This window comes from Fukomys damarensis, unplaced genomic scaffold (assembly GCF_012274545.1).
Source record: "Fukomys damarensis isolate Sample0158 unplaced genomic scaffold, DMR_v1.0_HiC HiC_scaffold_21, whole genome shotgun sequence".
NCBI classification, from domain to species: Eukaryota; Metazoa; Chordata; class Mammalia; order Rodentia; family Bathyergidae; genus Fukomys; species Fukomys damarensis.
Window position 1 is genome coordinate 13,627,791 of NW_022900933.1, and position 14,945 is coordinate 13,642,735.

A 14,945-nucleotide genomic window follows, 5' to 3' on the forward strand; every position below is an offset into this window, starting at 1 on the left:
TCTTAAAAAATACCATGCAACAAGCATGTTGAGCTAATATGGGGAAGCAAGGAGGGATGTGAAAACTGGCCACTCAATTGACCTCAGCAGCCCAGGGCTGCAGCAGAGAAGGGAGAGGGATGTCCTGCCTTCCTCCTGGGGCAAAAACATTTTAATTATCAGGGAGAGTCAAACAGAGCCATAAACTGGCCAGCTGTCCCATTCAATCAGGCCAAAGGCCCTAACAGATAAGACAGGGCCTGAGCACTTGGAATTAAAGCTGAGTCCAGAGGGTGCAAGAGGCATAGGCATCTTCCACAAAAGGTCAAGCACAGTCAGGAGGAAGTGGGGGAGGGCTCATCCCTTTCAGCTGCTTCAGCTGAAATAGATCTGCCCCTGTAAGTGGGAGAAATACAACTGTGCCGGTCTGGCTTGGGACAAAATCCTTCAAACACTTTAAAGAGTGAAATCCAACCATAACTCACGCATTCCTAAAATAACAAGGAATGGGAAGAAGTAGCTCCTATTCCTTAGAAAGATGGAAAAAAGCACAGTGCCATTCCCTGAACGCGGTGCCTAAGTGATGCTTGGCCCGAATTACTTCATACCACCTTAATTAAAAACAACATTGCTTTTTTCTGCATTGTCCACATTTTACAGATAAGATTGCTGAAGCTCCAAGAAGCTAATCAGAGGCCCAGGGTCAGGTGCTCAAGAAGTAAGAAGCTTAAGTCTGAGTCTACCTGCCTCCCAAGCCAGTGTTGGTCCCAATATAACGTACAGATTCACAAACCACTCTGAAGGGGAAAAATACTCTTTACTCATACTAAAACCTCCAATCTTCCTTTTCTAAAAGAAAAAAAGGTCTGAGGTACTAAGGAAGAAAAGGGAACATGCAACCTATAGCTTTTAATATGTCTAATTTCTATGTCACTCTTACAGTGCCCTATGCAGGACACCAGGTTTCATGCAATTTCTCTTAGTGAGTGGGGACAGAGAAGAACACAGCTAAAAACCATCTAAATGGTCTTGGGCCCCATCTGAAAATGCCGTGTTTTGATTCAGAAAAGTGGGTAAGAGGCATTGGTGAATCGAAACAGCAGCAAGACCCTTGAGACATCCAATGCCCCTTGCTCAGCAACAAGGACAGAAGTGGCATTTCACCCAGGATGAAGGTTGTCCTTGGTCTACTGTGAGAACCTGTCATAGTTCATGTGACTGGAGCATCTTCTCTCAGCAAAGCCATCTGTCACTGTTTGGGTAGCAGTGAGGGGAGGGAGCACCTGCAGGCAAGGTTCATTCTTCTGACTCCACCAGACCACTGACATCAAGCAACCCTGAGCTCCCCGCTAGGAATGATGGAAAGCACTAGGTTAAGGAACAGAAAATTTTCCAAGAGACATGAGGAAAGGAGAGAAAGGCAGGCTTTCATTCCCTTAGAAATCTTGAAGCACCAACCTTTGACTTTGAGTAATGACAGGGCCACAGACTACCTGCAAAAGTGGTCATTACTAGCTACTGCCAGGTTTGCCAGGGGAGCCACGTGGGGAAGGGAAGACATGTATTTAACGCAAGACACAGTAGCTCAAATCAAAGGAAACAGAGGCAAAAGAAAAGACACTAAAGGTCTATCTAGAAATCAGAATTTACATGCTGTTGGATCCTTGTGCTGAACTGACTTGTGTAAGACCGTTTTCCCCTGTGAAGAGCTCATAATATAGAACCCTTCCTAAGGTCCTTCATACAACACAACCTGCTCCAACACAAGCTCTGTAAGTGCCTAAATGCCACCTGATTGGAGCTACTTCCTGGACCACTTTGTCAGTGGCAGAAAAGCCCCGAAAGGACCAAAAAGGAAGTAAAGGCAGGCAGGGCTCAGGAGCAACCCTTGGGGAAAAGAAGGCAAAGTTCCCACAATGAAGTCAGTTCCCTCATGACCTCTATCTGTGGTTCCTCAGCTGTACCAACCGCAGGGAAGGATGTAGGCAAAAGAATCTTAAGAGAACACCAAGAATGCCCTTTGCCTCCCCAAAGGCCATGCTCTCCAGGGACGCTGGGCCTGCTGGTCTCTGAATCTGGAACCCTTTCCCCAGCTTTCCTCCTCCACTTTGTCTCATGAATACTTTCTTCCTTTAGATCTCATCTGACACAGTTTCCTCAGGAAATCCTTCCATAATGTCCTTGCTGAAGCACGTCCCTTTATCAGTCTCATGGCGCCAACCTTGCGCTTTGTGGCACTGGCCACAGCCTTCTTTTTTTTTTGATGGCAGCAGTAGTAAGAATTGACCTCAGGGGCATCATACTAAGCTTCATCCCAACCTCAACCCCTTTTTGAGACAGGATCTTGCTAAGTCACTAAGTTGCCTATGATAGGCTTGAACTTGCAATCCTGCCTCAGCCTCCCAAAATACTGCAATTATATAGGCCTTTGTCACCATGCCTACATAGTCGTGATTTTTACATTTTTGCGTTTTTTTTAAAAATCAAGATCCTTCTCCCTCACCCCACAGAAAGCTCTTTGAAGGCAATGCCTATGTCTGCTTTTGCTTACTGTTATATTCCTAACACTATATAATCAGACTCCACATAAAAGAGCCATGGGGCTGGGATGCAGGAATGCCTGCTTAGCCCGTGGGTTCAATTCTCAGTACTGTGGAGCGTAAGGGAAGGGGTCAAGGTTCCCAGGCCATATTAAAGTGCTGGGAGACAAAACAGGACTTGCAAGTCAGACCTCCGGCCTCATTGGCATTGCCTTGTGGAGTCAAGGTCACCTGGCTGGTTCTCTGCTTCTTTTAACTTTACTCACTTATGTATTTATTTAGGCTTGCAGAACATACTTCTATATTCACAGAAAATGTTTCTCATCAATTGAACACTCTGAGACTAGCTAATCTTAGGTATAGCCACCTACAAACAACAGATAAATCCAGTTCTCTGAGCCCCTGTACACTTTGCCCAGAAAAATCTTCAGAACACATCTGTCATCTTCTAGCTCCATAAATAGGAACTTATACAAGAATCCCAAAGAAACCCTACGAGGGGAATTATGGGCAGTATGGTCAGAAGTGTCTCATTTGGGCATACATTTATGTGGGATGCGAAAAGGTGTGACATTTATCTATCCCTTGAAAAAGACGGGGAACTGGTTTCTGCAGCTGTCACCCAAATCCACTCTGGTAATTTTTTATGGTTTCTTATTTTACTTATCTATAGGAAAAACTGCTTTCATGGCTACTCCTCATCCTTTTCCAGATGAGGGTGATGCCACAATGCCTTTGCCAAGATACCTGTGCCTTAGCTGCACTGTGCTGCTGCTGGACTCACTATGCGTCTCTGTCCAACCACAGCACTGCCTGTGCTCCAGTCTTGAGAACCGCCAGTCATAGTCTTCATGTGCCCATCCATTTCCACTGAGTTGCTGGACTTACTGCTGCTCTTGCAACTTGCGGCCCATGTAACACCCCACCCCTAACTCCAGCACTAAATCTGTGCTCATCTGTGCTGTGCGCCCCTCTCTTGGGGTTCAGCTGAATATGTGCTTTCCTGCAGTGTGAGGACAACAGCACTTCAACGTTCCCCTTGACCTAAGGACGGGCCCTGTCATTCTAACCCTGGAGTGTATCTGGGCTGGTTGTTACTGCCTGGGTTTTGGAGGGCTGTGAATTTGCTGGCTGTGAATTTGCTAGCTGTGGCTGCAGGACTCCACTCTAGCAATTCATCTCTGCACGTGTGGGACAGCATATTCCTGCCTGTGGATGAAGCAGCGAAGGCGCAAGTGTTCATATAGACGAGTAAAATAAGAAAACTCTGAATGGAACTATTAAATTGTTGTTCTGCCAAAAGCCTTTATGCCAAGCTACCTACTATACAGGATCCTGAAATCCCTCTGCTTATACCAAAAAGAACAAGCAACCTTGTTCACCAATGCCTTTGCTAACAATCCAGTAACTGGTTTTCCCCACTTTGACAGAACAAGGAGACATAAATCCATTTTTATAGCCAGTGGCTTTTTATGAGGAGTTTTAATATGTGGTGTTTAAATTAATGAGGTAATGTGGTAAAGTAATACAAGCTGTTAGTTAAACCAGGGGTCTGAACTCTGCGTCCCAGGGCCTGGCTACACTTGTTCGGTAATATGATGCTAAATATCCAAGGTAACAGTTTTCCCACAGTACATCCAGCATTAAGATTCCATGGCAAGACTGCTGGCTGCCTCCCCCACCCGCCATGTTCATCCTTGCTAACTGAGCTTGGTTATTAGCAGGGCTCCAACCATCCAGCATCAAAGTCTCCACTGAGGCAGACTGCCATGCCCATGTGACCATGTTCTGGCTTAACATCTGCAAGCAAGTATGTTGTACTGGACCTCTCGGAAGTTAACGGGAGTTGACTCAGTCATCAGAAACACCTTTTTCTTTGCTTCTGCTTTTCCTCCTCCCTCAAGGCTATACTGTACTGGGGTCAAATCACCAGTACTCCACAGCCATCTCAGACCCAAAGGTGACGGGGAGAATGCAAGCTGTGTGCACAATGAAATGAAGGAATAAAGAATAGAGCCCTGAGGCCCTGGAACACACCGTGGAGCTACCCCAAAAGCTGCCAGACTTCTTTCCAAACGTAAGTAAATGTATACCTTATTTTAGTCATTATTATTTTGTTTCATTTCTTAGATGATATAGTCAAACCTAAACACAATGTGATTACATACCAACAAAGGGTACTATACACCACACATATTTCACTGTCAGTAAACAGCAACCGGCTGACATTTTAAGTAGCTGACCAGGACAATACAATTTTTTTATAAATCACTTTTACTAAGACTGCTAGATGCTTATCACCAGCTACTTTCTGAGCCCATGTACACACATACACACATTTCTCTACTAGTTCAAAGTCAACTGACATATAGTCTCCAGTGTGTGTTCTGCCCTAACATGACAGTGACCAAAATCCAACTCTCTAGAGCTCCTAATAAAAACCTAACAAGGGCTGGGGATTTAGCTCAGCGGTTTGGTGGCCTGCCTTGCAAACGCAAGGACCCGAGTTCAATCCCCAGTACCAAAAAAAAACCTAACAAGCCAGGGATTTGGCTCAGTGGTTCTGCTGCCTGCCTCCCAGGCGCAAGGGCCAGAGTTCGACCCCCGGTACCCCTCCAAAAAACAAAAAACAAACAAAAAAGGACAGTGTCCCCAAGTACTAAAACACACATAAAAGTTATTACTCCCTACAGGTGAAAAACAATCAATTCATGCACACACTGTAATGGAATAAGAATGACTGTACCGACAATGCTGACGCTGGACACACACAATACTAGGCAAACATCCACCCACAGACTAATATCCAGGTGCTTCCCCAACTTATGTGTAAGATTCATAGACAAATCAACCTTAGCACCAAGCACGCAGTCCAATGTACCATGCACATTTCTGACCACATCTTTTTTTTTTTCTTTTCATTTCTTTTGTGGTACTGGGGATTGAGCCCAGAGCCTTTCTGCACTGAGCCCTGTCTATTTTTTATTTTGAGACAGAACCTCACTAAATTGCCCAGGTGGGACTTGAATTTGCAGTCCTCCTGCCTCAGCCTCTTACAGTTCTGGAATGACAGATGTGTGCCACCAGCCAATCTTCTGGTCGTATCTTGAAAAGGTTCTTTAAAATACTGCCCTATGTAGAAACTGCTGCCACAACACAGTGAACCTATAGGCTTCCTGCAAACCCAAGCAACCCCAGAACCCACTTTTGGACAGAGTATTGTCTCCTGGATAAAAAGAGTGACATTCAGTTTCTCTACCTTCTTCAACAGAAAACTCTGGTAAGGGAGCTTTTTCTTTACAAGAACCTAAATCCCGAAGATGAATTTGTAAAAAGGTAAAACGTTATACACCTAGCTTGAAATTATACTCAAATTTGAAACTTCATCAAGGAAGTAATAGACACTTGCAATTCTATTATCCCAGCTAGATTTTCTAAATGGGCTCAATCATGTAACATTACAATACTTTGCCTGGTTCTCCCAGCATGATAAGGATGTTTAAAAGAACAAAAGAAAATTTCATTTCTACCAACGTACCTGAAGCTTCTCACCCACCATCCAAAACAGTCATAGGTAGAAAGCACTCTGAAGAAGTCACCAAAAGTGAATTTAGTTAACACATTCATAGGACAGAATTTTGGATGAGGGACAAGAATAATCACGATAAAGAGATAAAATAATGGCATAGGAAATAAGAGAAACCAGGTTTTATTTTTCGTAACTTAAATCTTCTTATGTGCCATATGTACAGTACATACATAATGTTCCACACTCTTGCAAGGTGGAAGTTTTCTATTATTAAGAGAGCAGAGCATCCAGGTAGAAGATATAAAAGCTATTTCAAATTGGAAACTCTATTTCTCTCTATATATAAACATATATATTTTTTAAAATACCTAGGATATATCCTGTTTTCTAAAGGAAAACACTTCTATTAATTCTCTTTTGTTTATGTGCACCGTTTTCTAAAATAAATACTACTTACATAATTTCAAAATGCATGTTTTTCAAAATGAAAAGTAAAGATTTACAATAGCATCACAGAAAATTAGCCACATGTGAACAGCATGGACCAAAACAAGGTCTGAAGGATTTCTGGGCTAAAGCTAAGAAATGCAGAGAGAGTAAAGTCCCTGGGGCCCATGCCACCCCCAAAATCCTTCAACTCAAATGCCCTCCTCTCTGGGAGAAGATGTTCAGTGTGATCTTAAGCACATCCTCTAAACAACTGTAACCTCACTACAGTCGGTCCAGGCAAGAGAGAGCACAAGCCATTTATTTCACAAATGAAGCATACTCTAGTGCCTCTGATTCAGTCCAAGTGAAAGACTCAAGTCTCTACCAACTCACTATTTAATTATAAAACACTTGCTTTACTGTCCAGTTTATAGGATGTTTAACAGAAACAGTTACTTCTCAGTTCCCTGCTATTAAACACCAGGTAGTTAGGCAATTAATTAATACCACCCCTGGGCTACCAGGATATCTGGAACACTTCCAAGCCATGTCATGCTCTCCAAATTGACACCTGCATCGGGTTCCGTTTAAACACTATGCTCCTCTTCTGACGGTCCCTACTCCACTGGGTACCACCAGTTGAGGTGTTCAGGTAGAAATTTACACAGGTGGTACAGGTTTGCTTTACCTGCTACCCCACAAAAGGAAAATGCCTTTCTGTGGTTACATACACATTTCCCATTGGTGGGAAACATCAATCTAGATCTTTGGACAGAATATTAGAATTATACACCACCATATAAGTTCAGAATTATCTTAAAACCCCTCCGATGCCTCATTCTTCTTCTAAACCAATTTTTTCTGGCGCTCAGCCCACCCCTGCATTCCCACTCAAGGAGGGAACGTCATCCAGCAATGCTCCCCTGGGAAGCCCCTCTTACTGGCGCTGTGGCCTGTGCATGGAGCTGCTCTCAGCCCCCAGCCCAGGTCTTCATACTCACTGTTGCTGGACTTCAGGTCGCGGTGGATGATGGGAACGATGGCCTCATCATGTAGGTAGTTCATCCCCCTGGCGATCTGAACAGCCCAGTTCACCAGAATGTCCAGGGGAATCCTTTTCCCAGATAACACTCTATTCAAAGGCCCTCCACGGGCAAACTCCATGACCAAGCAGAGGTTGGGTTCCTTCAGACATACCCCTCTAAGGGCAATGATGTTGGGGTGCTTCAGCATAGCGAAGAGCTTGGCTTCTTGGCGAACATTCTCTATGGTCTGGCTGATGTCTTCATCAGGGTCATAGCGAGCTGCTTTCACAGCAACCTCATCACCTATCCAGAAAGCACGATATACTTTCCCAAAGCCCCCAATGCCAATAATCTCTTCCAGGGTCAGCTCCACAAAATCAATCTCTAACACTGAGAAACAAGAAAAAAGAAGCAAGTCAAAAACTTCCTGGAAACACCACTGAACCATTTTCACTTACCTGAATTGGAAACACAGCAAAGTGTCAGTTCACTGGGCTTTTCTTTTACCATTATAAAGGAAACATGAAATGGAGAGTAACTGTCATTAACTTTATTCCATTTCTACTGTCTTTAGTGCTATTCAGTACATATTCATAAAAGAAACCCCAGTTGGTGGGGCTGGGGATTTAGCTCAGAGGTTCCACCGCCTGCCTCACAAGTACACGGTCCAGAGTATGATCCCCGGTACCAAAAATAGAAAACAAAAAAAAGAAACCCAGAACCCTGTCTCAAGACCAACCATTTTCAACAAAGGGAACATTCAAGGGGTTTTCTTTTGAGGTTTCTTCAGCTTCATGTATTTGGTGGTGAGATGCACATGTCCAGTGCCAGTGTGAACAACAGCCACTCGGCAGCTTGCAAAAAGCTTTTGTAGAAGTGTGACCAGAGGATAAGGAAAGTCACTAGCTCCCACAGCAGGATGGGACAGAGAGTGTGACCAGGGAAAGGATTCTCAGGGAAGACAACATTTAAAACGGGCCCTAGGGCCGGGGATTTGGCTCTGGTTCCAGCGCCTGCCTCGCAAGTACAAGGACCAGAGTTCAATCCCCGGTACCCCCCGCAAAAAAAGAGCCCTAAAAAATGAGGGGAAGGCAATCTCATCAGGCAATGAAGTCTTGAGATCCCAGTGAGGGCAAATCCAGCCAGGGAAGAGGACATGAGAGTGCACGATACATGAAGACATTCAGGGAAGCCCATTTGACTGGACCGTATGCCGGCTGGGAGATCAGGCCCAGGCCTTGTTGAGTGCAACCAACAAGGTCACTTTCATGACGGGAGTTTCGTTAGGCCTATGATTTAAAATGTATACCAACTCCGGTAGCCTCACAGAAGATAACCTGAAAGACAACGTGCCAGTGACCAGGAAGGCTGACCCTCAGCAACAGGGAGTGTGGGGAGAGCTGAGTCAACCTGGGAGACTCCCAGAGCTGGCTTTTGCCTGGACTGGCTGACTGAGATATATGGGGAAGGAACCTCACAGGAGACATCCAACTCCAGCAATGCCCCAGTTCAGTCCCTGATGCTCCCACTAAGACCCCAACCCCTCACTCTTCTCAAATCCAGAGTTTGAATCTAAAGTATTTGATTTAAAGGTTTGGAAAGGCTTTCATGGATAGAAAATAGAGCTACCAGTGATTATAAAAATGGGGTTATACATGATACTGAATGCTAAATGAGCAAAGTGCCTTTTTAAGTTTCTGTCATGAAATCTGTTCCCTTCCCTATCTTTTATTGTCTTTACCTAGCTGATTCAGATTCAGCCCTGAGGTCACACTTTAAATGTCAGTTTCATAGAGGAACTCCTCCTAACACCCGGATTAAATGAAGTCAAGTTCCCCCCTCAACTGAATACTTCATAGTGATCTCCATTTTGCAAGACTCACAAAGGTTATAATCACTTAATTACTTGCTCAAGGCCTGTTGTCCTGCTGGATTGTGAGACAGTCTCTGCATTTTTCACCACTGTACTCACCATGTCAAACATTTAGTAAGTGACTAACAAATCACTTAAACAAAACAAACCACCTCAACAAAAAATAAAACAAATTTCATATCTGAACACAAAAGTGAATTGGGCTTTCTGAAACAAATACAGAAAATAATCATAGCCAGGGATTTAGCTCAGTGGTTCTGCCCCCTGCCTTACAAGCACAAGGTCCTGAGTTCGATCCCTAGTACCCCACCCCAAAATCACACTTTATTTTTAAAAACTAAGAAAACAAATATATATTTCTAAACTTTTGGGAAGACTAAGAGAAGAACTGCCCACTGCTGGCTGTTCCCTTCCTTACTTGGCTAGCCCCCAACACCCCCACTCTTCACTCAAAAATCTGTTCTTGCTTAGCTATAGTGCTTCTGTCCTGCCCAGGGCTGGCATTCATTTGTATTTTACAATGTCTACACAGAGGAAACTCTTAGGAATAGTTAGATGGAATATCTTTAGGTATACAAAAAGTAGAGTCCATCTTTTTAGAGTCCCAAACAATACAACTGTTAAAAAGGCTATCATCTTGGGGCTGGGGTTATCACTCAGTGGTAGACTGCATGTTTAGCATGTACAAGGGTTCAGTCCCTAGCATGATGAAAGAAAGGGAGGAAGGGAGAGAGAAGGAAATAGAGGAAGAAGGGCAGGGGGAGGAGAGGAAGGGAGAGAGAGAGATGGGAAGGAGAGAGGAGAAGAAAAGGAAGGAGTGAAGGGGAGGAGAGAAGAGAAGGGAGGAAAGAAGAGAGAAAAGTTTCTGCTATGTCTGGAAGTCTTTCCGAATAAATGATATGGTAGCAAACTAGGAGCATCCAACACAAAATTCTCCTACCATGCTTTTCAGTACTAGAGGTCAGAGAACTAGAAAGTACCTTGCCCAGGTTCCCTTCAAGCTAGAGTTCTAGGTGCAAATTAAGTTCTGCCAACTGCATCGACAAGAACTGTAAGGCAGAAATGAGAAAGGGACCATCTTCTTGCTGCTTCTCCTGGCAAGCATGGCTGTCTGCAGCAGCATCCCTAGCTCCATGGATGTGAAACGTTACATGGCCAAGCAGCTGCCTGGTCTCTGAGCTGAAGGTACAGCATGGTGTTCCCAAAGTCAGCATCTCCAATGACAGGTGCAGATTCTCAACCTTTTGCATTAGAGAAGTGGCAGCTCCCCTGATAGGGCAGTCCTGCAATGCTCTGGGAGTTCTTCCCATAGGTCCAGCTGAAGCCTCTTCTCCCATCCCTTCCAACAATTCTGTGAACTCCTAATTTCCTTTGCTAAGTCCCATTCTTGCTTAAAAGAGCTTGAGTGCTTCTGAGTCTTAAAACTGACTCCTGATTACTAACTTTTGCCTGTCATCTATATGAATGAGAAAAATATACCAAGTAAATCTACATTAAAGAGAGATTTAAAACCCTCTTGGTTAAAAATATACATTATATTGAGTCTTCATCATGCAAGAAAGGAACATTCTCTTTTTCCTTCCCTACAAACATTTACACTGATGAAAAGCTTTGTGCCTCTTCAACAAATTTCTATTTATTATCTTATTTCTTCAACCAAGTCTTTGAATTCTCCTGAAGGAAATTAATTGTTGTATTTTTTTTTCTTATATTCTCCCTGCTTTCCTCTGGCCTAAAGATAGCTGCCAGCACACAGTAGGTGTTCAGTATTTATTAACATGCAAGAGGTTTAAAACGACTTCGAGGGCTACGGTGCTGAAAGGACAGCTCCTCCGACCACATTTCAAAGAAGGGAAACCCGTAGGGAAGGGAAAGCAACACTGTACCTCTCTGAGGAGAATAAAGTCTTGGGCTTTTCCTTGGTTAAGGAACTATTATTATCAACCTTCAAGAAAACAGAACAGTTTCCAAATACATAAGAATCAGAACCCAGGAAGGGGACAGGGAGAATTTCTTTTTCCTTTCCAACTATGAAGTCCTTTGTATGGGAAGTAAGACACCAGACTTTATACTGCAGCAGAAGTTCTCCTCCTTCCTCCTCCCTCGCACTGTTCTTCTAGTCAAGACCTGGTTTTAAGCAAGAATCAGGTCAACCTGCATCCAGTACACTTTTCAGTTTCAATGGAAGGATATTTCCAGGAATAAAACCTTATTTTATTTTTGGAGTCAAGATGTTATTCCTCTCAACTGTATGTTTCAAAGCCAAATGTCTATGTATATTCTGGTGGATTCTGGACAACTGAATGCATAGTTCTCATTTTAAAATATTATGTACACCTTAGAATACACCATTATATTTTTAGTGGATGTAGGAAAAAGTGTAAATTAATAATGATCTTAATGTATGGCCTATTTGAAAACAGAAACAACTCTCCTGCAAAAGAAGCTTTTCTTTTCTTAAATATGTAGGTCTATATCTCCCAAAATGACAAATTTAGAACTTTACATTTTTAGTTTTCACTAAAATAAAGAGGATGAGCAAAATTCTAGGTCATTTATATCTGTCATTCATGGTGAGCTAAACTCTATGGGCCAGGGATTCAGCTCAGTGGTACCGCCGCCTGCCTCACAAGCACAAGATCCCGAGTTTGATCCCCAGTACCTAAATAAATAAATAAATGAATTCTAATACCTACACTGGAGAGGACAAAGTCACTACATAAATGCAAGATAACTTATAATAGCACAATTACATTTTTTAAACCTAACCCTTAGTAACTTCCCCCTTTTGTTCTGAATAAAGACTGAAACAAAATTTTCACTTTGAAAAGCTAAGCCTGAATACTGCTGCTTGACTTAGTATCTTCTGCTCATGCTCAAAAAGGTTAACGTCCTGATACATGCCCCAGAGGACAAGTTCCAATGGGTAATTCTGGAGTTGTCAATGACTCCATTTTATTCCAAGTCTTTGGAGACAAGGTTTGACAAGTCACCTTTATTTTCTGAGCGACACTAACTTAACTGGTGGACAAAGCACACAAATCAGAGACACACTTGTCTTTGTCAAAGTACTGCACTAAAATTCTATATTTATATCATTAATCCCCTTCATGTAACTTATAAGCAAGTTATCTTATAATTATCTTATAATTTCTTTATCCCATGGGTATTTCTGATAGTAGCTATCATTTATCAGGTATTCAATAATTAATTTTTGTTTGGAATTAAAGTTTCTCATTATCAAGAATTAATGCCATTAAAGAGTTAGTGCCAGAACTCCTAGTAAGGCCAGGTAAGAGCACTCACCAGAACTTTCAAATGTCATGTTCTTCAAGTCAGTTATTTCAAGTAGCATAAGGCACTTCCTACTTTCTCATTATCTGGGATCTTGATTTACGATTCCACTTCATTGAGGTAACTACTGTCACAGTGAAGATAAAGTCCTGGCCACCTCCCAGGGAAGGGCTCCCTATGTGTCACACCGTTGACATGTCTGGCTCTTTGTGCAGGGTTTCTTCCAACCTGAGTCATATTTACTCCTGCCTGTTATGACAGCCTGGATCATAAGATACTGAAGAAAATGATTCTTGCTTGTGAACTTAACATAGCACTTCCACTCTGATATTAGATGTCCCTAAAAATAAAACCATAAAACTTCAAAGGTCCCGAGTTCAACCCCTAGTACCAAAAACAACAACAACAACAACAATAAAACATAGAACTTCACTCATAAACAACCTTGACATCTGATTTAAAATCTAAAACTACACTGTTTCCTAACATGCCAGACTATCTGTACATCTTATAATATAGGGCCAAATTCATCTTCAGCACTATTTCAAAACACTATGCCAAGACCCTTGCTTGGCCCTCTTCTTACCTGTACCAGTGCCAAAGTGTGTAGCAACTCGAAACAATTTAAAGTAATATGTCACCTCCAAGCATTATAAAGATAAAAGCATAGGAGTTTAAACTGAATGATAGGTGCAATAAACAGAGAAGATTTAAACATCAATTTGGCAGTTAAAAATACCAAAAGAAAAAGAAAAGCAGAAAAGGAAAGAGGTTATGATTTTGATATTTGTAACATATCTTAATAAAATAACACAATTGTTCAAGTGAAAACAAATTATAGGGCCAGAAAGACAACTGCTACAAATGAAATTTTAAAAGTAAACATTCAGGGGGACTGGGGGATGTAGCTCAGTGGTTCCGGGCCTGCCGGGAAAGCACAAGGTCCCAAGTTCAATCCCTGGTACCAAAAAAAAAAAAGTAAATATTCAACCGGGCATGGTGGCACACACCTGTAATCCCAGCATCAAGGGACAGTGAGGCAGGAAGAAGACTCCACCACAAGTTCAAAGCCAGCCTAGGCTACATAGTGAGTTCAAGACTAGCCTGAACTACACAGAGAGACCTTGTCTCAATAAAAAGGAAATGTTCCAAGGTGGCCCGTGATAATGATTTTTTTTAATCAACTAAAATGCAAAGTATACAAAATAAGATACAGGGGCTGGGGATTTAGATCAGTGATACTGCTGCCTGCCTCGTAAGCACAAGGTCCCAAGTTTGATCCCCGGTACAAAAATAAATAAATAAATAAATGCAGATTAGCAACATCTTTTATTGTTTTTGTTTTTTGGTACTGGGGATGGAACTCGGAACCTTATGCTTGCAAGGCAGGCAGCAGAACCACTGAGCTAAATCTCAGGCCCAGAAAGGCCTTTTAACAGAAAGAAATTATGGAAACTCAAATACAAAATACTGTGAACAGCACTAGAACGTATTTACATCTTGCTTCTAAACAGACCCAGTAGAATTAATTAAGGGATTCTAATGACAATTTAAATCCTCTGAAAACACAAAGAAATTTCATTACAGGGATGGAACAGGGTCTCCTGGGAAATTGATGAAAACCAGAACGCAGAGAGAAAGGCCCTGGGAGGGTACCCTGGGTATAGCCCCCCTGAGATCTGGTCAATTCCAAATACAGAAGAGGATCTAGGGTGAGAAGGAAATGTTTTTTTCTGAACAGCACGGCTGTGAAGGGCCTGAACTTAACCACTGCACTGCACTCTCATGAGGGTACAACATACTTTTCCCTAAAAATTTATCCATGCACCACCTGTGCCCAGCCCCTGAGTCTCCTAAAAGTACAACTCCTGAGACACAGGATTAGGATACAAGTAATCAACAAAAACATTTCAAAAGCTCTTCGGCCCAGAGTTCACAGAGGCTTCCGGGACTTGAGAGCCAGCCCAGCCCCGCGAGAGACACCTCCATATCTCTGAAGCAAATACCATTAAGGGGCGGGGACAGGTGACAGGAGAGGCTGACAAAGTCCATGGTTTGAAAATTAAGGTTATGACAGTAATCACGAGCCTGCCGGAAATCTTTCCAGATTTGGAGGGGCGAGAGGGAGCGGAAAGGGATTGGAAACGGCAACTCTCGTACTGGGGCTCCAGGATTCAGAAACCAGGAGTTGGGCTGAGGCAGCGCGACCCAGAAGAAGCAGCCCGGTCGCCGGGCTCCGGGCAGGGCGTGCGGCGCGTGGCTTCTGCATCGCGCCC

General features: G+C 42.9%; 1 protein-coding gene across 2 annotated transcripts in view; it reads right to left on the bottom strand.

Moving 5' to 3' along the window:
- Map3k9 (mitogen-activated protein kinase kinase kinase 9) overlaps nt 1-7,922 on the bottom strand; it is a 62,081-nt gene extending 54,159 nt beyond the window's left edge. Inside the window, exon 1 of one of the 2 annotated variants that reach the window (XM_010645386.3) lies at nt 7,479-7,922. In XM_010645386.3, coding sequence (XP_010643688.1) covers nt 7,479-7,710 — 232 coding nt within the window. In that variant the 5' untranslated portion in view covers nt 7,711-7,922. The remainder of the gene's footprint in view (nt 1-7,478) is intronic. The other variant, XM_010645387.3, reaches the window with a different exon arrangement.
- Between the last annotated feature and the right edge of the window lie 7,023 nt (nt 7,923-14,945).